A 23,807-nucleotide genomic window follows, 5' to 3' on the forward strand; every position below is an offset into this window, starting at 1 on the left:
TCCAGTTTTATTCTCGATATTGATGGAGAAAAATGGTATAATTATGTTTTCTAAACATTTAAATATAAACATTGGTAGACTAGAAACGGGCTTCTGACTTGCATATCAATAAAAAATGCAAGGGATAAAAACAAATCAAGTAATAGCAAAATATAGACAAATTTAAAAAGAAAATATCAAAGTGTTTTTAATAAAGAAAAAGATGATAAAACGAAACTACCAAACATACCAGAAATCACAAATACAAACATATTACTCTCATATTGCATATTGAGAAATACTCTCAGATAACTTTGAAATTAAAGGCATTACATGCTATACATGAGAGACAAAATCTAAATTTAAATGACAATTTAAAAATAAAGAGATAGAGGCCAGGTGCGGTGGCTCACGCCTGTAATCCCAGAACTTTGGGTGGCCGAGGCGGGCGGATCACGAGGTCAAGAGATTGAGACCATCCTCGCCAACATGGTGAAACTCCGTCTCTACTAAAAATACAAAAAATTAGCTGGGCGTGGTGGTGCGTGCCTGTAGTCCCAGCTACTCAGGAGGCTGAGGCAGGAGAATCGCTTGAACCTGGGAGGCAGAGGTTGCAGTGAGCTGAGACCGTGCCACTGCACTCCAGCCTGGTGACAGAACGAGACTCCGGCTCAAAAAAAAAAGAGAGAGAGAAAAAGATATGAGATACTAAACCTTAAAACACTAAAAGTTCCAATATTAATATCAAAGTTGAATTAAAAGCACAAATATTAACTATGAACATGACTCATTTTTTATCAATAGAAGGTGGAAGCTACATGACACCAACAAGACCATGTTTAATGAAATGGGATTTGTATTGATGGCAGGTGCTATCTCTCCCACTGGACAGATTTCTGTCTTCTACAGACTCTGGGGGTAGGGAGGTGGCCATGATGCAAAGCATGAAAAACACTCTAGTGACTCTGGTCTTCCTGCTCACTCTAGATCACGAAAACAGGGTAAGGACAATACAGTGCGATGACATGTTCATGCTGAGAAAACTATGAGTCACTTAGGAGAAAAGTAAATTTCTACACTTTATACCTTAAAGTAAATTCAGGGCAGATATTTTATTTAAATGAAGAAAATAAATTCAAAACAGAAATTTTGGTGAATATATTTAAAATCTTGGGGTAAGAAGGACTTTCTGAGAATAACATTAAAGGCAAAATCACAAAGAAAAGTACAGATACATTTGATTACATGAAGATTACATAGTTTTATATGTGAAAAGCAAGACAACCTGAGAGAAATTACTTATATTACATAAAATAGAAAAAGGATCAACAGATTTAACTTTTTAGTCCAAAGACAGAAAAGGATAAATGAAAGTGTGTCAAAGAATGTGCATTAGAACAAATATATTTACTAATATCAAAGAAATCAATGATGGCTAGTGTAAAGTGTGGGAGGGGAGAAATGTACACTTTGCATCTTGATGTTAAAGCACATATCAATACCAATAGTGTCACAATCATTCCCTTTGACACAGAATTTCCACTTCTGAGAATTTATAACAAGCAAATAACCAACAATATACAGAGATTTAGCCTCAAATATATTCATTTTTTGTAACAGTTAAAAACTTGTAAAAAACTTAATTGTTCAGCAATATCTGACTATTAAATAAATTATGGCACATTTACATCATGAAGTATTACACAACAGTTACAAATAATGTTGTAAGTGCACATGAATATATATTAACAAAAAATATAGTCATGATGTGATTAAGTAATAAAGTTATTTACGAAAGAATAATAATAAGTATGGTATCATATCTGTAAACAAAACAAGTATATGCTTAAAGAACTTAGAAGTGCATGCATCAAAGTTTAAGAATGACTATATGTGGGTAGATTTGTTGATTGTATTTTCTGATTTTCTTTTAATGAACTCTTATGTTATTTTCAGTTTTTAGAATAAAACCTATTTACGGAGCTACAGAGTTTTCAAAGTACTTTTGCATGTTATTTTAGTTTTATTACTAATTTTTTACAATACAATATCCAGTACATAGATAGCATTATAACCAGTTTACATTTGAATAATCTGAAAGTTAAAGAGGGTTAGTGACTTGCTGAGTATCAGGTGAATGAATATATGATGTCAAAGCCAAGCACTGATTCCAGCTTTTACTATAAATCCAATATCATCCCCCTGGTATGAAACACCAGCATTTCTCACAGGGACTACTGCAAATTCCTCCGATACCTATGTAATGAGACTTTGTAACTTAAAAATAAAATAAAACGAAAACCTGCTTTATTTTGTTTGGAGTGGGGAAAGAAGGAAATGCTTGCCTTGCTTAATCTGTCTAATTTTGCTTCAGCCCTGGGCAGCTCCATTACAGAAAACGTATAGCTAATTTGCAGACACACAGTTTAATTCAGTGGCAAATTCAGGGTAATTTGAAGAACTATTTGTATTTGCCCTCTTTGCTTCCGATCTTTGTTTAGACACCAACAGCTTACAACCACGGTGAGTTAACTTCCTCTATGGCAGTACTTCCTCTCCAGCATTGACACAAGCTGGAGAATGGTTATACAACTGGGCAAGAAAGAAGCAGAAGAAAAATCTCCCGAATATGTCTGCAGTTCAGACACAAGCCAGTTTAAGAATGTATTGTTTCATTACAGTGAGTACATGATAAAATGCCTTCAGGTCAGTGCAACAGGAAGTACTCTAGTGAGATTAGAAACAAATAAGAATAAAATCCCAATGAGCATAAAGAGGTCTTTAGTCAGCAAAACATGTTTGCTTTTGCTATCAATACTATTTGCTCATAGGCAAAATCTACAAAATTGGGAATCACACAATATCCAGTAAAAATGAGAAATGTTCATTATTGATGAGTTAAGTAGCATTCTGCATTCCCGTTTTTTTAAGAAAAAACTTTTAATGGAATTAATTTCTTCTAAGAATACTTTTTACATTTTCAAACTAGAAGAACATTTATTTCTGAATGGATGGAATTTTTTTTCAAAATAATACTTGTCTAAGAATTCAACTGGAGTAAATAAGGTGTACCCTCCCACCCATATATTTTGATATCTTTCCATAGTTTCCCTTTGTCCTTCTTGTCTCAGTGTAAGCCCTGTTTAACTAAAGATAAGAGATCCATCAATGGCTCCCTCCTTTCAAACTTCAAACTGACTTACTCATACGAAGCAACATTTTCAGCATCTTCAACTTCAAACTTGGAAAGTTGTTCTAACATACTTTAGCCACCAGAAAAAAAAAAGCAAAAATATATCATTAGATATTTGCTACACAAAATAGTGATGAAAAATATATTTGAATAACAAGAATCCCATGAATCTAAAGGATATAGTAAACATGACTTAGCTCACTGGAAGACCTAAAATTTAAGAAAGAAAATTACAATCATTAACCAGAAACTCTTTCCTCATGGATACTCCTAACACTGAATTTTGCATATTTTTATCTTCTTTTCTCTCTCTGTCTCTTTCTATATATATGCATATAAAGATATATAAAAGAATATGTACACAGATATATAATACATAAATGTGTATAGACATATCTCAAAGACATTGTGGGTTTCATTCCAGACCACTGCAATAAAGCAAAAACTGCATTAAGCAACTCACACAAATGTTTTGGTTCCCCTGTGCATATAAAAGTTATGTTTACCCTACACTGTAGCCTGTTAAATTTGCAATGGCATTATGTTAAAAAAACTTATGTACATACCTTAATTAAAAATTACTTTATTGGTTAAAAAATGCTAATGATCACCTGAGCCTTTAGCAAGTCATAGTCTTTTTGCTGGTGGAGGGCGTTGCCTCCATGTTCATGGCTGCTGACTGATCAGAGTGGTGGTTGCCAATGGTTGGAGTGGCTGAGGCAATTTCTTAAAATAGGACAACAATGAAGTTTGCTGTAGCAAATGACTCTTCTTTTCACAAGTGAGAATTAAGTGGTGAAGCCATCAGGTCCTGGACTTTGTTGAAAGCCTTTTTATTACTGATTCAATCTCGTTACTTGTTTCTGGTCTGTTCAGGTTTTCTATTTCTTCTTGGTTTAGTCTTGGTAGGTCGTATGGGTCAAGGAGTTTGTCCACTTCCTCTAGGTTTTCAAATTTATTGTAGAGTTGTTCATAACAGTCTCTAATAATTCTTTTTATTTCTGTCATATCTGTTATGAGGTCTCTTTTTTTGTTTCTAATTTTACTTATTTGGGTCTCCTCTTTTTCTTAACTAGTCTAGCTAGTGGTTTGTTGATATTTTTAAACCTGCTTTTTGTTGTTAACCTCTTGTAATTTTTGCCTCAATTTGTTTATTTCTGTTTGGTCTTCATTATTTATTTCCTTTTACTAATTTGGGGTTTGGTTTGTCCTTACTATTCTACTTTCTTGAGGTAGAATTTTTATTTGAAAGTTTTCTAGTTTTTCTGATCCAGGCATTTATTGCTAAAAACATACTTCTTAATAACTGCTTTTGCTGTGTCCCTTATGTTTTGGTATGTTGTGTTTCCAGTTATATTTGTTTCAAGGAATTTTTAAATTTCATTCTTAATTTCTTTCTTCACTCATTGTAACTCAAGGGCATGTTGTTTAATTTCCATATGTCTGCATAGTTTTGAATGTTCCCCTCGTTATGAATGTCTAATTTTATTCCATTGTGGTAAGATAAGATACCAGATATAATTTCAATTTTTAAAAATTTGTTGAGACTTGTTTTGTAGCCTAACATATGGTCTATCTTGGATAATGTTTCATGTACTGATGAAAAGAATGTGCATTCTGTAGCTGTTAGGTGAGATCTTCTGTATATGTTTGTTATGTCCATTTGGTCTATGGTGGAGTTTAAGTCTGATGTTTCTTTGTTGATTTTCTGTCTAGATGATTTGTCCAATGCTGAGAGTGGGATACTGAAGTGCCCAACTCTTATTGTAATGGGGTCTGTCTCACTCTTTAGATCTAGTAATATTCGCTTCATATATCTAGGTGCTCTGGTGTTTGAGTGCGTACATATTTATAATTATACACATATTACAATTGTTATATTTCTTGAATTGAACCCTTTATTATTACATAATCATCTTGTTTGTCACTTTTTATGGTTTTTAACTTGCAGTCTGTTTTGTCTGATACAAGTATAGCTATTCTTGTTCACTTTTGGCTTCCATTTGCATGGAATATCTTTTTTCATCCCTTATCAGTCTATGTTTCTTCACAGGTAAGGTGAGTTTCTTTTAGATAAAATATAGTTGGGTCTTTTTTTTTAATCCACTCAGCAAGTCTATATCCTTCATGGGGTATTTAATCTATTAACATTCAAAGTTATTATTGGTAGGTGAGGAGTTACTTCTGACATTTTATTGTTTTCTGGTTGTTTTGTATATGTTTTGTTCCTTTCTTCCTCTCTGTTTACTTTTGAAGTTGGGTAGTTTTCTGCAGTGATAAGGTTTCATCTCTTTCTCTTTCTCCTTTAAATATTGACTCTAACAGTGACTTTTAAAGTTTTGCATGTTTTTATGATGGTGGTTATCATCTTTTTACTTCCAGATGTAAGACTCCCTTGGGCATTTCTTGTAAGGCTGGTCTAGTGGTGATGAATTATCTTGGTTTTTGTTTATCTGTGACAGATTTTATGTCTTCTTCATTTGTAAAGGATAGCTGTGTTGGGTATAATATTCTTGGCTGAAAGATTGTTTTTTCTTTCAGAACTTCGACTATATCATCCCATTCTCTTCTAGCCTAAGGTTTCTGCTGGGAAATCAGCTGTTAGTCTAATGGGGATTCCATTATAAGTGTGTTACTTTTCTCTTGCTATTTTAAAAAATTTTTGTCTTTGGTTTTTCACAATTTGACTATAATGTCTAGGTTGAATGTATTTGGGGTTCTTTGATCTTCCTGGAACTAGATGTCTAGCTCTCTCTCAAGAGTTAGGAAGTTTTATGTTCTCATTTTATTAAATATGTTTTCCTCACATTTTCTCTTCACTTTTCCTTCTGGAATGCCCATAATATGAATATTTGATCAAATTAATGGTGTTCCATAAATCCTGTAGGCTTTTTTCATTCTTTTTTATTCTTTTTTGCCTGCCTGTGTTATTTCAAAAGACTTGTCTTCAAGTTCAGAAATTATTTCTTCAGCTTGTTCTTGTCTGTAAAGTCATTGATTGCATTTTTTCCTTTCATCCATTGAACTGTTTAGCTCTTAGGGCTTCTGTTTGGTTCTTTTTATGATATCTGTATCTTTACTGAATTTCTCTTTCAAATCATGTTTTCCTGATTGACTTGTCTATCTGTATTACCTTACATCTCACTGAGTTTCCTTAAGACTATTCTTTTTTCTGTCATTTCCTATGTTTATGATTGGGGTCTATTACTGGATAATTATTATTTCCCTTTGTAGGTGACATATTTTCTTGCATTTTCATGGTTGATGTGTTTCTATGTTGAGTTCTATGCATCTGGTGAAAAAGTCACTTATGGAGTAGGTTTACTTGTATGAATTTATTTGTATGAATGGGTCTTGGGTGTCAGTTCACTGGGGTATGTTGGCCTTGCTTCTACATGGATGTAGTAAGTGTAGTCTCCATGTAGTTTATTCAGCTGTGATCCACACTAGTAACATTTGCAAGTTACTCAGTGGCCTAGGCTAAGGAAGTTTGTGGTGATGGTGGTGCAGCTTTGCCAGAGGTGGGCTCACTAGGCTGTTTCTCAGGGTAGGGGTGTGTGCAGGCATACAGTGGGTCAGAAAACTTGGAGTATGGCTTTATGCGGCTGGCCATGGTGCTGTCACTCTAGCCAGGAGCATGGGGATGCAGTTGCTCAACCAGGGCATGCCTGCCAGATGTGCCTTGCAGGACAGTTTCTCAGGCCCAGGATGCTGGCACACAGCTGTTTGCTTGGCCTGGAAGCATGCACTCCAGGAGTGGCCTGAAGGGCTGTTTCCCATACCTGGTATGTGGGTACACAGCTGCTCATCTGGCCCGGGGTCAATCTGCTGGGGGAATCTCATGGGCCAAATATATTGCCACATGGCTGCTAAGCTAGACTGAAGATCTCCTTGCCAGGGCTGGCCAAGAGGGGGTGTTTCTCAGGCCTGGGATATAGTCAAATGACTTCTCAGCTGTCCTGGATGTGTGACTGCTGGGGGTAGTCCATAGGGCTAGTCTAGCTCAGGATGTGGGCACACTGCTGCTCAGCTGGCCTGGGTGGTGCCTGCCAGGGGAAGCCCAGGGGACTGCTTCTATGAGCCAGGATGTGGGCACGAGGCTGCTCGGCTGGCCTAGGGGCATGTCTTCTGGGAGTAGCCCATGGGGCTCTTTCTTAGGTCCAGGACATGGGCATTCATGGCTGATTGGCTGGTCTGGAGGTGCATCTGCTGGGAATGGACACAGGACTGTTTCTCAGGCTCATGAAAGGTTGCACAGCTGCTTAGTTGGCCTGGGAGTGTTTCTGTTGGGGGTGGCCTATAGGGCTGTTCCTCAAGCTGGGATGTAGGTATGTGGCTGCTTAGTTGGCCTGACAGTCTGCTGGCCAGAGTAAACTCCCAGGGTTGTTTCTCGGCCCTGAGACTTGGGCATACACAGCTGCTTGTCTCTCAGGTCTGAGACACAGGTGCAAGGCCCACTCGGTGGTGTGCCTGCTGGGGACAGCCTGTGGGACTGTTGCTCAGGCCCTTATTAATGGCAGAGGGCTCCTGGGCAGGCCAGGAGCATGTCTGTGGTGGATGGGGCCTGCAGGGCTGTTTCTCAGGTCCTGAGCATGGGCTCATACTCTGCTGACCTGGGGGTGTATCAGCTGCTCAGAGGCTTAGGGGCCTCTCCCACTTGGGAGAGGGCATGTAGTGGTTTGGCTGGCTTAAGAGTGAGTTTACCCTGGATGGGACTGCAGATTATTCCTCTGTCTGGAAGTGTGGTGGTGGGGGTTGATTTCCCTGCTCTGCAGTACTTGAGTTACAGCCAGTCCTGGGACCAACCTCCACACAGCTGGGATTGTGGCTTTAACCCACCCATGTGGGCTTGGTGTACTGAAGATAAAGCTCCAGCGCTGGAGAGGCACGGTGGCTACTGGCCCCCAGAGGAGGGCACACTCAAGAGATGACTCTGGTCTCAAGATGGTGCTGTGTTGCTGCAGCTTACGTCTCTAGGGGTGGGAAGTCTTCACCTTGTACTCCTAGTCCAGTGCATGCAGCTGTGTCAATTCTTGGTAATACTCCAAATTGGCCTGAGGGCTTGCAAAGACTGTGAGATTCTCCTGTTGTAAAGACTTTGTGTTTGCGATGGCAGTAGGGCTGGTGGGGATCTTCTGCTTACCTTCACCCTGCAATGAGAAGTACCTCCTGTCTCTGGGCCAATTCAATCCAGATGGGGGAGAAGGGGCTGCAGAAGCTGAGTGCTTCCATTCTGTGGGGACTTCCAGTCACCAAAGGTGTGTCTCCACTCCTTTGCTGCACTCCAGGACTATGCCTTTGATACTCCAATCAAATGTTAGATGTGTATTTCTTGCCTCGGTTCTTTCTTGTAGGGGAGATGAGCACCAGGCATCTCTAGTCACCCATCTTGCTTGATTTAGCATAATTCGTAAGGGCCCTAGGATTTTCAGAATAGTCAATGATTGTTGGCGTCAACATAAAGTCACCAGCTTCATTAGCCCCTAACAAGAGAATTGGCCTGTGCTTTGAAGCTTTGAAACCATGCATTGACTTCTCCTCTCTAAATATAAAAGTCCTAGATGGCATCTTCTTCCAATAAAAGACTATCTTGTCTACACTGAAAATCCGTTGTTTAGTGTGGCCACCTTCATCAATTATCTCAGCTAGATCTTCTGGATAACTTGCTGCTGCTTCTGCATCAGCACTTGCTGTTTACCTTGCACTTTTATGTTATGGAGATGGCTTCTTTCCTTAAACCTCATGAACCACCCTTTTAGCTTCAAGCTTTTCTTCTGCAGCTTCCTTACCTCTCCCAGCTTTCATTGAATCGAAGAGAGTGAGGGCCTTGTCCTGGATTAGGCTTTGGCTTAAGGGAATGCTGTGGCTGGTTTGATCTTTTATCCAGACCACTAAAACATTCTCCATATTAGCAATCAGACTGTTTTGCTTTCTCAACATTTGTATGTTCACTGGAGTAGCAGTCTTAATTTTCCTCAAGAAGTTTTTTGGCTTTTTTGTTTTGTTTTTGTTTTACATTCACAACTTGGCTGAACTGGTGCAAGAAGTCTAGCCCTCCTCACAATCATTTCTAGCTTTTGGTTTAAAGTGAGAGCCATGTGACTCTTCCTTTCACTAGGACACTCAGAGACCATCATAGGCTTATTAAATGGCCTACTTTCAATATTGTTGTGTCTCAGGGAATAGGGAGGCCCAAGGAGAAGGAGAGAGATGGGGGAATGGCTAGTCAGTGGAGCAGTCGGAACAAACATGTCATTGATTAGGCTTGTCATCTTAATATGGACATGGTTTGTATTGCCCCAATACAATTACAATAGCAACATCAAAGATCACTGATCACAGATCACCACAACAGATATGATAATAAAAAGTTTGGAATATTGCAAGAATTATTAAAATGTGACAGAGACACAAAGTGAGAACATGCTGTTGGAAAAATAATACCAGGAGACTTGCTCAATGCAGGGTTGCTACAAACCTTCAGTTTATAAAAAAGTAATATCTGAGGGGCAATAAAGTAAAGCATAATAAAACAAGATATACCTGCATACATACACACATATGTATATATAAACTATATATGTATATATACACATATATATGCTAAAGGATATATACATATATGTTTACATATATACATACACACATGCTCATATATATTAAAGGATATATATATGACTACCGATGTTATTAATTTGGGTCAGTGCTAAAGAATATATCTATATATATAGATATGTATATATAGATCTATATATACACATTTAAATATGCACATATATAGACATATGTATATAGATATGTGTATATATATACACAAATACATATTTATGTATCTCTATATACTACATATATAGATAAAAGATATATCTGTATATATATACACACAGACACATTTATACGTGTGTGTTATATGTGTCTGTGTGTGTAAACATATCCTTTAGCACTGACCCAAATTAATAACATCAGTAGTTTTCAGTGACACCACCATTGAAAGGTGAGTTGTATCAGAGAAAAATCGAAGTCGTGAAAGACTACTGATGTCATTTTATCTGGGCCAGTGCTAAGGATTAAAAATGTACACGTCAGGTCAAGTGACTTCAGAGACATACTTTTCTAGTTGAAGTTATGTACAATTGCTCTACATTTATAAACTGGTTGAACTCTGAAAATATATATGTCAATGATTTGGAATCTACTATTAATATACCATTTTTTCCTACGAGAAAACCTTATATTATGTAAAGGTGCTCTTGGGCCTTAACAAACAGTCTAATGAATCACAATTTAAGTGCAGTTGTTTATTACTTCATTTGTGAGTGAATTTTACCAATCTCAATATATCCCTCTCTTCTTTCTCTCTATATTTTGAAATCTCACCCATCATTGATGTCTCTAGCACATATTACTCTTTTTGATTCAATGGGGTAATAGCTAAAGGATTAAAAATGAAGATAGCAAGACTCCACATGTCATTTTAGACTTAATTTTCTGATACAAATTAGCAAAAATTATTCTACAATTCATAATCTAGTTACCCTGAAAAATTGACATTAATGAGTTATTTATTTGAAACCTGGTATTTAATTTTTCTCTGCAAATGAGGTTTTAGATGTTTGTAATTAAATTTTTTGGCCTGTGGAAAAAACTTAATGAATCAAGTTTGCATACATTTCTTTACTCCTAAACCTAATCCCCAAGTTACTGTTTCTGGCAAAATTTACATAAATTCAACTTCAGTTTGTAAATACCCACCTTGCTTGAACTTGTAATTTTCTGCCTTCTCATATTCAAATACCACCAGTAACTCTTCACCAATCATGGATGTCTCTCCTGCCCCTCAGATAGGGTTAAGTAACTACAGACCCAAGGCAGGGCCTCCATACAATCTGAGGGTGGATTTACCTTTGGGGCAGTAGCCTCATGTGGTAACAGATGGAGAGACCAGGGGTTTCCAAGGCATTTGACTGCTACTAACAAATGGTGAAAAGACAGTAACAGAAGCCTCTCTCTATAGTCTGTTTGTTTTTTTCTAAACAACTGTAAAAATGTGGAAGTTATCTCTACGTGATACAGTGAGATGATAAAGAAACTGTGTCAAGACACTGTATTATTGTGAACACTTCTGAGAGTGAATTCCACTAATCTCAGTCTCTTTCTCTGTCACTGTTTTCTGTGTGGTGTGTGTGTGTGTGTGTGTGTGCGTGTGTGTACATGTTTTTTGTTTTTTTTTTCATGTGACAAAGTTTCGCTCCAGCTGTCCCGGGTGGAATGCAGTGGCATGGTCTCGGCTCACTGCAACCTCCACCTCCCCAAGTTCAAGCAATTCTCTGGCCTCAGCCTCTCGAGTAGCTGGGATAAGAGGCGCCTGCCACCACACCTAGCTAGTTGTTGTAGTTTTAGTAGAGAGAGGGTTTCACCATGTTTGCCGACCTGGTCTCGAACTCCTGACCTCAGAGTATCTGCCTGCCTTGACCTCCCAAAGTGCTCAGATTACAGGTGTGAACCATTTTACCTGGCCATATTTACATATTTTATATGTGTGCATGTGTACCTATTTTATAACTCACCTATCACTGGGGCCGCGCTCAATGATGACTCCCGCCAGGTCATTTGGATTGGGACTAAAGGACAAATATGGTCAGAGTCAGACACATTGTGTTTTGCAACAAATAGCTACAGTTAGTCTATGTGTTATTCCCCAGTAACACTTTAATTATTCACAAGTATGTACATCACTAAATTGACCTGGGATGGCGTTTGTTTTTTATTAGAAATGAGGTTTCCTATGCCAACAGTGAGTATCTTAGGCTGTGGACATAGCGATGCATACAGATCAAGTAAGGGTATCTACACCTCAATGTGTATCAGCATTCTTGGAGAGCATTTAATTCCAGTTCAAATTGACTTTCTAAGTCCCCCTTCCTATAATCCCATCTGAGTTCCTCATTCTCTATCACCTCCAATCACCTCTTCACTTTTCACCCATCCTAGTTGTCTTTCCTGCCCAAGAGATGCGGCCAAGTAGCTGGAGGACTCAAGCAAGGGCTCCATCCCATGTGAGGATGGGTATGGGCAAAGGCAGTCAGCCTCACATAACGGCAGAGCTCTGGAGGGGGTGAAATAATTCCAGGGTTATTAGCTCTATTCTTTGTTTTGGCTGGGATTTCTCTGATCCTGTCCACTCCTATCTCCTTCTCGCTGCAAGCAGGATTCACTTCTCCCTTGGTCCACACTACTAGCACATTCTCATTCTCACAGAAAGGTAATGTGACAAACACTAACATAAAAAGCCTCCCTCTATGAGTTCCTCCCCATTTTCCTACCTCTATCCAAAAAACAAAAGAATATTGCATACAAAGCTCATTCTGAGAGGACTCTAGAAATAGTTTCAAGGGAACTCCTTGTTCCCATGGATGCTTGTCACACTCAATAGCCCAACTCTCTCTTGTGTGTATGAATGCATGTATGCATGTGTTTGTATATGCATAGATACATGTATAACTGTATTCCTTTATACCACAGATTGCATTGGCCAGCCTATTAGAAGGTGCTCTCAATTCAACACAGGGCCGTACCAAACAACTTAAAATGTATATAGTAAGACAACACGTAACTTCCTAGATGTAATAATTTCAGTTAAAAATAGTTCCAATTGCTTTTGTTTCTATTTGGTTTTGTTTGTTTGTTTTTTGTTATTGTTATTGTTGGTTTTTTGAGACAGAGTCTCACTCTGTCACCCAAGCTGGAGTGCAGTGGCATCATCTCGGCTCACTGCAACCTCTGCCTCCCAGGTTCAAGCAATTCTCCTGCCTCAGCCTCCCGAGTAGCAGGGACTACAGGCGCCCAGCACCACGCCTGGCTAGTTTGGTATTTTTAGTATTGACGGGGTTTCACCATGTTGGCCAGGCTGGCCTTGAACTCCTGATCTCGTTATCCACCCGCCCTGGCCTCCCAAAGTGCTGAGCCACCGTGAGCCACCGTGAGCCACCGTGCCTGACCTTCCAACTACTTTTCAACCTGTAAGCTGCCTTACCCTTACACAAGTCATGTGTGTATTTGGTTCTTTGGAATCTGCCATGCCATTTACCCTACACAGCATACTTTATATGATTGCAGCACATATTTTACACCTATCTGTGACCCACTGACTCAAGAGTTCACTCAAACTCTCTAACACTGGAGCTGGCCAATACATGACAGCCTTTTGTGGGTGAATTTCTTTTACATTCAACTCCACTGTGTAGGCATTCCTCCCTCTAATCCCATCTATGGCCCACTTCCTGGATCTCTCCATCACGTCTTTTCCTTCACCCATCATGCTCGTCTTTCCTGTCCATGAGACACAGGCAAGTAGCTGTGGGCCTGAGGAAGGGCTGCATCCAATGAGGTGCTGTGCTTGTGTTTGTGTTTTAGCACCAACCTCCTATGTTGACAGAGCTCTGGAGTGTGAGGGACAAGTCCATGTTCCATTAGCTCCATTCTTTTCTGCCCAGGGCTTCCCTGCTCCTTGTCAGCTGCTATCTCCTCCATGTTGCAAATAGGATTTTCTCCTCCCTTCTGTCAGTCTGGTAGGCTCTCAAACTCAGGAAATCTGAGTCCTTTAAGAAGCTGCTTACTAGGAACTAAGGGTGACAAATACACTAACAGGAAGCAGCAGCTCTCCTGTGACTTGCTCCTTTTTATATCACTCCATTAGAAAAGGATGCAATGTTACCTACACAGGCTACGTGGAGAAGAATTGGAAACCCTGTTAAAAACCACTCTCTATGGCCATGCAGGCTTCTCAGAATAAACTCCACAAATGTCTGTCCATCTGTCTCCTTGTTGTATGTTTCCACTGTGTGCATGGGTTTGTTAGTGGATGTGTTTGAGAGAAGTGTGTACGGATGGATGCATGGATGGATGGATGGATATATTTGTTTACGTGCCTGTGTGTGTGAATACTTGTATGCTCAGTTATAGTTAGATAAATAAAGACACAGGTATGCACAACTCACCTTTCATTGATACGCGCCTCCATGTTCTTGCCTGATAACTCAGTTGTGGGTGGACTAGAGAATGATAAATGAATACAGTCAGACAGGAGACACAATTCAAAATTTACTTTTCTTGTAAAACTAGCTTTCATTACTCTGCACATAAACCAGTTAAGTTCTGACTATTCATGTGTACAGCACTACTTGGTTCTGAAATGTCATTTTTTTTAATTAGAAAGCAGGATTGATATGATGGCAACCAACATCTTAGGCTGGGGAAAATAGTAATGCTTCCAGATTTCAATAAACCTCTTTATTATGACCTCAGTCCCAATGCGTGACAACCTTTGTGGTGGCAGTTATTTCAAACTAAACTCTTGTGTGGAGGTAGTCAGCCCTCTTATTTCATTGAATGTCCTGTTCCCAAGGCCCTCCATTACCTCCTTACTTTCACCCAGAATGGGTGGCTCCCCAGCCCCACAAAAAGAGTCAAGTAACTAGAGGTCTGACACAGAAGCACAATCCAATAGGATGGTTATTTGAGGTTTGGAGCACCAGCCTCCATTGTGGCAGAGTTCTGGAGGGTGGAGAACACCTCCAAGGCTCTTAGCTCTGTTGCTTTCTGCTGAAGGCTGCACAGTTCCCAGAGCACTCCTACCTCCTCCTCGCTCCAAACAGGATTCCCTCTTCCCTCAGCCCACACTAGTAGGTCTCATACACAGAAAATCAGAGTTTCCAAGGCATTTGACTGTTACTAACAAATGGTGAAAACACAGTAATAGACAGAAGCCTCTCTCTACACTCTGTTTCTTTTTTCATAAACAACTGTAAAACTGTGGAAGTTATTTATACGTGATACAGTGAGATGACAAAGAAACTGTGTCAAAGATACTGTATTATCGTGAACACTTCTGAGAGAGAATCCCACTAATCTCAGACTCTTTCTCAGTCACTGTTTTGTGTTGTGTGTTTGTGTGTGTGTGTGTGTGTGCACATCTTTTTATTTATTTATTTATTTATTATTGCGACAAAATTTCGCTCCTGCTGCCCCAGGTGGAATGCAGTGACATGGTCTCGGCTCACTGTAACCTCCACCTCCCCAGGTTCAAGCAATTATCCTGCTCAGCCTCCCGAGTAGCTGGGATTAGAGACGCCTGCCACCATACCTGGCTAGTTGTTGTAGTTTTAGTAGAGACGGGGTTTCACCATGTTTGCCAGCCTGGTCTCGAACTCCTGACCTCAGGGTATCTGCCTGCCTCGGCCTCCCCAAGTGCTCAGATTACAGGTATGAGCCATTGCACCTGGCCATGTATACATCTTTTATAACTCACCTGTCACTGGGGCCTCTCTCAGTGATGACTCCCGCCAGGTCATTCAGATCGGGACTAAAGGACAAATGTTGTCAGAGTAAGATAAAATGTGTAATTCTAATGTTTTGCAACAAATAGCTACAGTTAGTCTATGCGTTATTCCCCAGTTACACTTTAATTATCCACATGTATGTGTATCACTAAATTGACATGGGATGGTATTTGTTTTTTATTAGAAATGAAGTTTTTATGCCAACAGTGAGTATCTTAGGCTGTGAACATAGAGATGCATCCAGATTAAGTTAGGGTATCTACACCTCAATGTGTATCAGCATTCTTGGAGAGCATTTAATTCCAGTTCAAATTGACTTTCTAAGTCCCCCTTCCTATAATCCCATCTGAGTTCCTCATTCTCTATCACCTCCAATCACTTCCTCACTTTTCACCCATCCTAGTTATCTTTCCTGCCCAAGAGTTGTGGCCAAGTAGCTGGAGGACTCAAGCAAGGGCTCCATCCCATGTGAGGGTGGGTATGGGCAAAGGCAGTCAGCCTCACATAACCGCAGAGCTCTGGAGGGGGTAAAATAATTCCAGGATTATTAGCTCTATTCTTTGTTTTGGCTGGGATTTCTCTGATCCTGTCCACTCCTATCTCCTTCTCACTGCAAGCAGGATTCACTTCTCCCTTGGTCCACACTACTAGCACATTCTCATTCTCACAGAAAGGTAATGTGACAAACACTAACATAAAAAGCCTCCCTCTATGAGTTCCTCCCCATTTTCCTACCTCCATCCAAAAAACAAAAGAATATTGCATACAAAGCTCATTCTGAGAGGACTCTAGAAATAGTTTCAAGGGAACTCCCTGTTCCCATGGATGTTTGTCACACTGAATAGCCCTACTCAGTCTCTCTTGTTTGTATGAATGCATGTATGTTGTTGTATATGCATAGATACATGTATAACTGTATTCCTTGATATCACATGTTGCATTGGACAGCCTCCTAAAAGGTACTCTCAATTCAACATAGGGCAGTGCCAAAGAACTTAAAATGTACATAGTAAGACAACACATAGCTTCCTAGATGTAATATTTTCAGTTAAAAATAGTTCCAATTGCTTTTGTTTTGTTTTTTTTTTGTTTCTTTCTGTTGTTGTTGTTTGTTTTTTGAGACAGCATGTCCCTCTGTCACCCAAGCTGGAGTGCAGTGGCACGATCTTGGCTCACTGCAACCTCTGCCTCCCAGGTTCTAGCAATTCTCCTGCGTCAGCTTCCCAAGTAGCAGAGACTACAGGCGCCACCAACATGCCCGGCTAATTTTGAATTTTTAGTAGAGATGTGGTTTCATAACGTTGGCTAGGCTGGCCTTGAACTCCTGATCTCGTTATCCACCCATCCTGGCCTCCCAAAGTGCTGGGATTACAGGCGTGAGCCACCGCGCCCGACATTCCAACTACTTTTCAACCTGTAAGCTGCCTTACCCTTACACAAGTCATGTGTGTATTTGGTTCTTTGGAATCTGCCATGCCATTTACCCTACACATCATACTTTATATGATTGCAGCACATATTTTACACCTATCTATGACTCACTGACTCAAGAGTTCACCGAAACTCTCTACCACTGGAGCTGGCCAATGCATGATAGCCTTTTGTGGGTGAATTTCTTTTAAATTCAGCTCCGCTGTGTAGGCATTCCTCCTTCTAATCCCATCTATGGCCCACTTCCTGGATCTCTCCATCACGTCTTTTCCTTTCACCCATCATGCTAGACTTTCCTGTCCATGAGGCACAGGCAAGTAGCTGTGGGCCTAAGGAAAGGCTGCATCCAATGAGGTGCTGTGCTTGTGTTTGTGTTTTAGCATCAATCTCCTATGTCGACAGAGCTCTGGAGTGTGAGGGACAAGTCCATGTTCCATTAGCTCCATTCTTTTCTGCCCAGGGCTTCCCTGCTCCTTGTCAGCTGCTATCTCCTCCATGTTGCAAATAGGATTTTCTCCTCCCTTCTGTCAGTCTGGTAGGCTCTCAAACTCAGGAAATCTGAGTCCTTTAAGAAGCTGCTTACTAGGAACTAAGGGTGACAAATACACTAACAGGAAGCAGCAGCTCTCCTGTGACTTGCTCCTTTTCACGACTCCATTAGAAAAAAATGCAATGTTACCTACACAGGCTACGTGGAGAAGAATTGGAAACCCTGTTAAAAACCACTCTCTATGGCCATGCAGGCTTCTCAGAATAAACTCCACAAATGTCCGTCCATCTGTCTCCTTGTTGTATGTTTCCACTGTGTGCATGGGTTCGTTAGTGGATGTGTTTGAGAGAAGTGTGTACGGATGGATGCATGGATGGATGGATGGATATATTTGTTTACGTGCCTGTGTGTGTGAATACTTGTATGCTCAGTTATAGTTAGATAAATAAAGACACAGGTATGCATAACTCACCTTTCATCGATACGTGCCTCCAGGTTCTTGCCCGATAACTCAGTTGTGGGTGGACTAGAGGATGATAAATGAATACAGTCAGACAGGAGACACAATTCAAAATTTACTTTTCTCGTAAAACTAGCTTTCATTACTCTGCACATAAACCAGTTAAGTTCTGACTATTCATGTGTATAGCACTATTTGGTTCTGAAATGTCATTTTTTTATTAGAGAGGAGGATTTATATGATGGCAACCAACGTCTTAGCCTGGGGAAAATAGTAATGCTTCCAGATTTCAATAAACCTCTTTATTATGACCTCAGTCCCAATGCGTGACAGCCTTTGTGGTGGCTGTTATTTCTAAAACTAAACTTTTGTATGGAGGTCATCAGCCCTCTTATTCCACTAAATGTGCTGCCTGTAAGGTCGTCCATTACTTCTTTTCTTGGTCGTCTCTCTTGGTCCACAAGTAGGGTAAAGTCACTGCAGGTCTGAGTCAAAGACACAATCCAATATGATGGTATTTGAGGTTTGGAGTACCACCCTGTATTGTGGCAGAGTTCTGCAGGGTCGAAAACATTTCTAAGGTTGTTAGCTTTTTTCTCTTCTCCTGAGGACTTCACTACTTTCTGTCCCCTGCTGTCCTTTCCTGTTTCCAAAGAGGATTCTCTGCTGTCCTCAGCCATTGTCATAAAGTCTCACACATAGGGAGTCTGAAAATTATTTTTGATTGTTACTCAGAGTATCAAACAGACTAGTTAGAAAAGTCATTCTTATTTTGTGGTCTTCTTTTATCTAAATTCATTCAACAAGACATAAAGGCACCTTCATATCCTATAGTGAGATCACGGAGATAGATGTGTCAAAGTTTTTTGTTTTTCTACTAATGCCCTTGAATGGGAACGTCCCTAATCTCAACTTTTACATTTCTCTGCAGTACCTGTGGGTGCATGCCTTGATTTAATATGAGTGCCTATAGGTATATATAAATGGTATATAATTGTTTCCTCCTGTGCTCATATATCCTTATATCCATATTGATTTATTTGTCTCACAGTTCACTAATAGCTCCATTCCAAGGTACTGATTTGAATTTAGACTTGGCAGTGCTACCGAATTTAAATATATATATGTACAGTCCAACACCAATATGACATCCTAGACTTCACGTTCTGGTTTGAGTTACTCACAAGTGATGTTTAGTTCTTTACAACTGAATGAAGCACAAAGTAAGCATTTGGTGGTTTACTTTATTTCAAATTCAGCTGCAGTTTCTATATACAAATCCCCTTGATCTCATCTCATTTCCTGACACTAAAATCCCTTCATCAGTGCCTTGTTTTCGCCATTATAGGTGTCTTCTCTGCTCTCATACAGGGTCAAGAAACTGCCCCATACAATGTGATGATGGGTGTGGGCTTGTAGTGTTAGCCTCACATGGTGGTAGAGCTCTGGGTGTGAGGAACCCTGCCAGGGCCATTAGCTCTTTTTTTTTCCCTAAGGGCTCCACTGCTCCTTGTCCACTGCTACTCGCTTGTTGCTCTGCATAGGGTTTTCTTCCCTTGGTCCACTCTAGTATGTCTCATACACAGGAAATCTGACTTTCCTAAGTATGTGCCTGCTACTAAGGGTGACAAGACAATAACAAGAAGTTTCCCTTTTTTGACCTGTTCCTTTTTATCCAATTAATCAAAAAGTTGGATAAGGGGCCTGCAGGGCCTATAGTGAGGAGATTTATAAATGGAGTAAAAGACATTCTGTATGGCCATGGATGATCCTGAGAGTAAGCACATAATCTTCATCTTTCTGTTGTTTCTCTCTCTCTCTTTTCTCTCTCCCTCTTTCTCTCTCTCTCTCCCTGTGTTTGTGTGTCTAGATAGACAGAAGTATGTATATCTGCATATATATTTCTTTAAATATTTGTGTATATATATTTTGTAATTCACATTTCACTGGTGGTTCTATCATAGGTCACTGATGTCAATTGTGTATGCAGGGTAAAGGAATATAAAAGTAGATAGTTCGACACACATGTAATTCTAAACTTACTTTTTGGATCAAACAGCTACAGTTACTCTGTAATGTACTATCTGGTTGATATTTAAATATTCATGTGTATATCACTAATTCGAACTACGTGTATCTTTTTTTTTTTTTTTTTTTTTTGGCGGAGTCTCAATGTCACCGAGGCTGGAGTGCAGTGGTGCGATCTTGGCTCACTGCAACCTCCGCCTCCCGGGTTCAAGCAATTCTCCTGCCTCAGCCTCCTGAGTAGATGGGATTACAGGCGTGCACCACCACACCTGGCTAATTTTTGTATTTTTAGTAGTGACAGGGTTTTGCCATGTTGGTCAGGCTGGTCTCAAATTCCCAGCCTCAAGTGATCTAGCTGTCTTGGCCGCCCAAAGTGCTGGGATTATAGATATGAGCCACCATGCCTGGCCAGTGGCATTTATTTCTAATGTAACTGCAGTCTGTAAGGAAACATGCCTCTTACCCCCTCTAAATTCTTGATTCCTAAGTCCCTCTGTCACTTCCTTACTTTCACCCATCATGGCTGTCTGTCCTGCCCAGAAGATATGACCATGTAGCTGTAGGCCTGAGTCAGGAACTCCCCCTACAAAATGATTGTGAGTTTGGGTTTGGTTTGGGGCACCAGCCCCACATGATGGTAGAACTGTAGAGGGTGAGGAACCCCTTACGGTTTCATGAACTCTGTTCTTTTCGCTGAGTGCTTCACTCCTCCTTGTCGCCTGTTACCTCCCCATTGCTCCAAATAGGATTCTCTCTCCCTTTGACCCACTCTAGTAGTAGTAGTCTCATATTTATGAAATGTCTCACAGGGAAACCTGAGAGGTTCCTAAGGGATTGGATACTACTAACTTAGAGTGACAAATATACTAAGAGGAAGAAGCATCTCTTTTATGACTTCTTCCTCTTTTATCCAATATGGTCTGAAAAAAAATAGAAAGTTATCTATAGATCCTACGGTGAGAAGATTTTGACATAGTGTCAAAGATACTCTGTATTTCCAAGGATATGCCTGACAGTGAATTTTACAAATATCAACTTCTCTTTCTCCTTCATTGTTTTATGTTTCTGTGTGTGTATGTGTATGCATGTGTGTATGTTGACAGAAGTATGTATTTATGTGTATATATGTATAAATACACTGACGTGTATATAAATCTTTGTTTTTAACTCACATTTCATGGGTGGCTCTATCAGAGGTTAGTACCATCAAATCAATTGGCTGTGGGCTGAGGAATTATAAAAGCATATTATTCAGATACAAACATAATTTGGACTTACATTTTTGGTCAAATAGCTGCAGTTACTCTAGACATAAGCTTGCTGATCTTAACATATTCCTGTATAGATCACTATTTGAACCTGGCATGTCATTTTTCATTAAGTATGAGGTTTTCCATGCCGGTAGTGAATATCTTAGGCCTGTGAAAATAGCAGTGCTTCCAGATTGAGGTTAAAGCTCTTTATTACCCTAGTTCTAATGTGTGATAGCCTTTTGTGGTGGCCTTTATTTAAAATTCCACTTCAGTTGTAGGTACATATTGCACTCACCCCTCTAAATTCCTGAATCTCAAGTCCCTCCATCACCTCTTTACTTTCACCCATCATAAGAGTCGTCCTTTTGCCCATCAAATACAGTCACGTAGCTGCAGGCCTGAGTCAGGGGCTTCAACCAGCATAAGAGTGGCTGTGGGTTTGGGACACCAGTCTTACGTGGTAGCAGAGCTCACTGGTGAGGGACATATCCAGAGGTGTTAGCTTCATCTTTTCTGTGTAGGTCTTCACTGCTCCATTTCTGCTTTTACCTCCTCCTTTATTCCAAATAGCACTTTTCCTCGCTTGTTCCTTGTTATAGATTGAATGGCTTCTGAAAATCCAGTATTTGAAGTTTTAATTCCTGTAACTCATGATGTGACAGTATTTTGAAATGAAGTCACTGCCACCAATGTGATTAAGATGAGGTCATACTGGTGTAGGCATAATCCGATATAACTGTTACCATTATAAAAAGGAAAAACTTGCACACAGCAACACACACAGGAAGAAAGCTATGGTAAGAAGAAGGCAGAGATCTGGGTGATGAGTCTATCTGCCAAGGAATGCCAAAGATTACCAGCAACCAGCAAAAGCTAGCAAAGAGGTATCAAACAGATTCTCTTACAGCCCTCATAAAAAGCCAACCCTACTGACAATCTCAATTTCAGATTTCTAGTCTCTAGGACTATGAGATGATTAATTTTTGCTTAAGCCACTTGGTTTGTGATACTTTGTTAAAGCAGCCCTAGAAACTAATATAGCCCAACCTGGTACAGTCTCATACACAGGCAATCCAACAGTTTTCTAAAAGTTTTGGCTACTAGTCAACTCAGCTAGGAAGAAGTAGACTTCTCGTGACCTATTTATTTTGTATCCAACTAGACCCAGAAAGAACAGGATGTTACATACAGAAGCTGAGACTACCAGTACTTTAGAAACAGTGTCCAAGAAACTCTATAGTTAACATTTGTGTGTATCTTTATGAACACACACACGCACAATGCCTTTTACTGATGACTCCATTATAGGCTAGTGATATCATTTCACTTTCACTGATGATCATGGGTTAGTGATATCCCATGGGGTCGAGCTAAAGAACTAAACTAAGTTGTATACAATCAAATACCATGTGAATGTGTAGGCTTGATTTTTATTCAAATTAGCTACAATAACCCTACAACTAACAAATTAGCCATTCTGAAGAAAACAAACAAACAAACAAACATGAAATTTAGCCATTTGGAAACAATAGTAACCATCCTTGCCTGTCTCCGTAGACGACAACAGCAACTAACCAAGAGTAGTTACGGTAAAATTAGGAGAGCATTAGGCTGGCTGATGAAAACAGGGAAGGGCTGAAGAGCCATCCTTGGGCCTTCACTCCTCCATCTGCCTCCATCTCCAAAGCCCAGGTTACAAACCAGAGAGACTGTCTCCTCCAATGCTGCTTTGTTCAGGCGCTTCAAGGTGATATAGTTGTTTAATTAAACGAAATTTTCCCTGAGTACTTGAGTCCTTATGCAACAAACTGCAAGCTAACCTAGTGTGTAAACTAACAGCATAATTATGAATAGAATATACACTTGTAACAGATAGCTGTGTCTCAGTCAATTACAGCAGCTGAGCTTCAGTCAATTGCAGGTGGCTGACAGATTCGAACAAGACAAAACATCCAGCTGTAACCAGTTGTAACCAACAAAGCTGTTTCTGGACCTCACTTCCGTTTTCTGTCCATAATGCTGTCTGGCCACATTGCCAGCTTGCAAGTTCTTCCAACTTGTTCTGGTTCTAAAAGCTTCCCAACTCACGAATCATTCTTGCACTATTAAACTCTGTTAAATTTACCTTGTCTAAAGTTTTTCCTTTTCACAACCCAGAGGAGTTGCCTGGTCAGTGTTTCATGGTTCCTGAGACTCTCTACCCTGGGGCACATCACTTCCCTTCATTTTAAACGTACTGACAATGACACAGCTTACGTCCTAGATTTCAGTGAGACTGACTATATAATTCCTGCTCAAACCAGGACACTTTTGAAAACAAAAAGTAGGTGCTATTTATAATTATGTTGCCAGAACAGCAGCAGACTGAGATTGTCCTTCAGTCCTTCTCCGATACAAATGACCAGAGTAGTTAACAGCCACAAGAAATCTGAGTTCACAAGCCAACATGACTAGATACCTGAGTAATACAACTACTGAAAAAGAAACACAACAAGCTGAACAACAGCATACCAACTGTAGCAAAACTACTGGAACACACTGACCGAGATTTTAAAGTAAGCATGACAAATATTCTTAAGGATATGAGGACACAAAGGAAGATGATGAAACATGAAATGAGAATGGGAGTCATAAG

The 23,807-nt window shown here is 39.9% G+C and overlaps 1 protein-coding gene across 5 annotated transcripts in view; it reads right to left on the reverse strand.

The window, feature by feature from the left end:
* Positions 1-23,807, reverse strand: part of LOC100437575 (phosphatidylinositol 3,4,5-trisphosphate 3-phosphatase TPTE2-like) — a 150,822-nt gene that overhangs the window by 67,990 nt on the left and 59,025 nt on the right. For all 5 annotated transcript variants that reach the window (XM_063714782.1, XM_063714781.1, XM_063714778.1 and 2 more), the window contains 5 exons: positions 17,904-17,957; positions 15,480-15,533; positions 14,170-14,223; positions 11,740-11,793; positions 3,183-3,242 (listed from right to left, as the gene is read on the reverse strand). In XM_063714782.1, the coding sequence (XP_063570852.1) occupies positions 3,183-3,242; positions 11,740-11,793; positions 14,170-14,223; positions 15,480-15,533; positions 17,904-17,957 (276 nt within the window). The remainder of the gene's footprint in view (positions 1-3,182; positions 3,243-11,739; positions 11,794-14,169; positions 14,224-15,479; positions 15,534-17,903; positions 17,958-23,807) is intronic.

The sequence above is a fragment of the Pongo abelii genome, chromosome 14, assembly GCF_028885655.2.
Source record: "Pongo abelii isolate AG06213 chromosome 14, NHGRI_mPonAbe1-v2.0_pri, whole genome shotgun sequence".
Lineage (NCBI taxonomy): Eukaryota > Metazoa > Chordata > Mammalia > Primates > Hominidae > Pongo > Pongo abelii.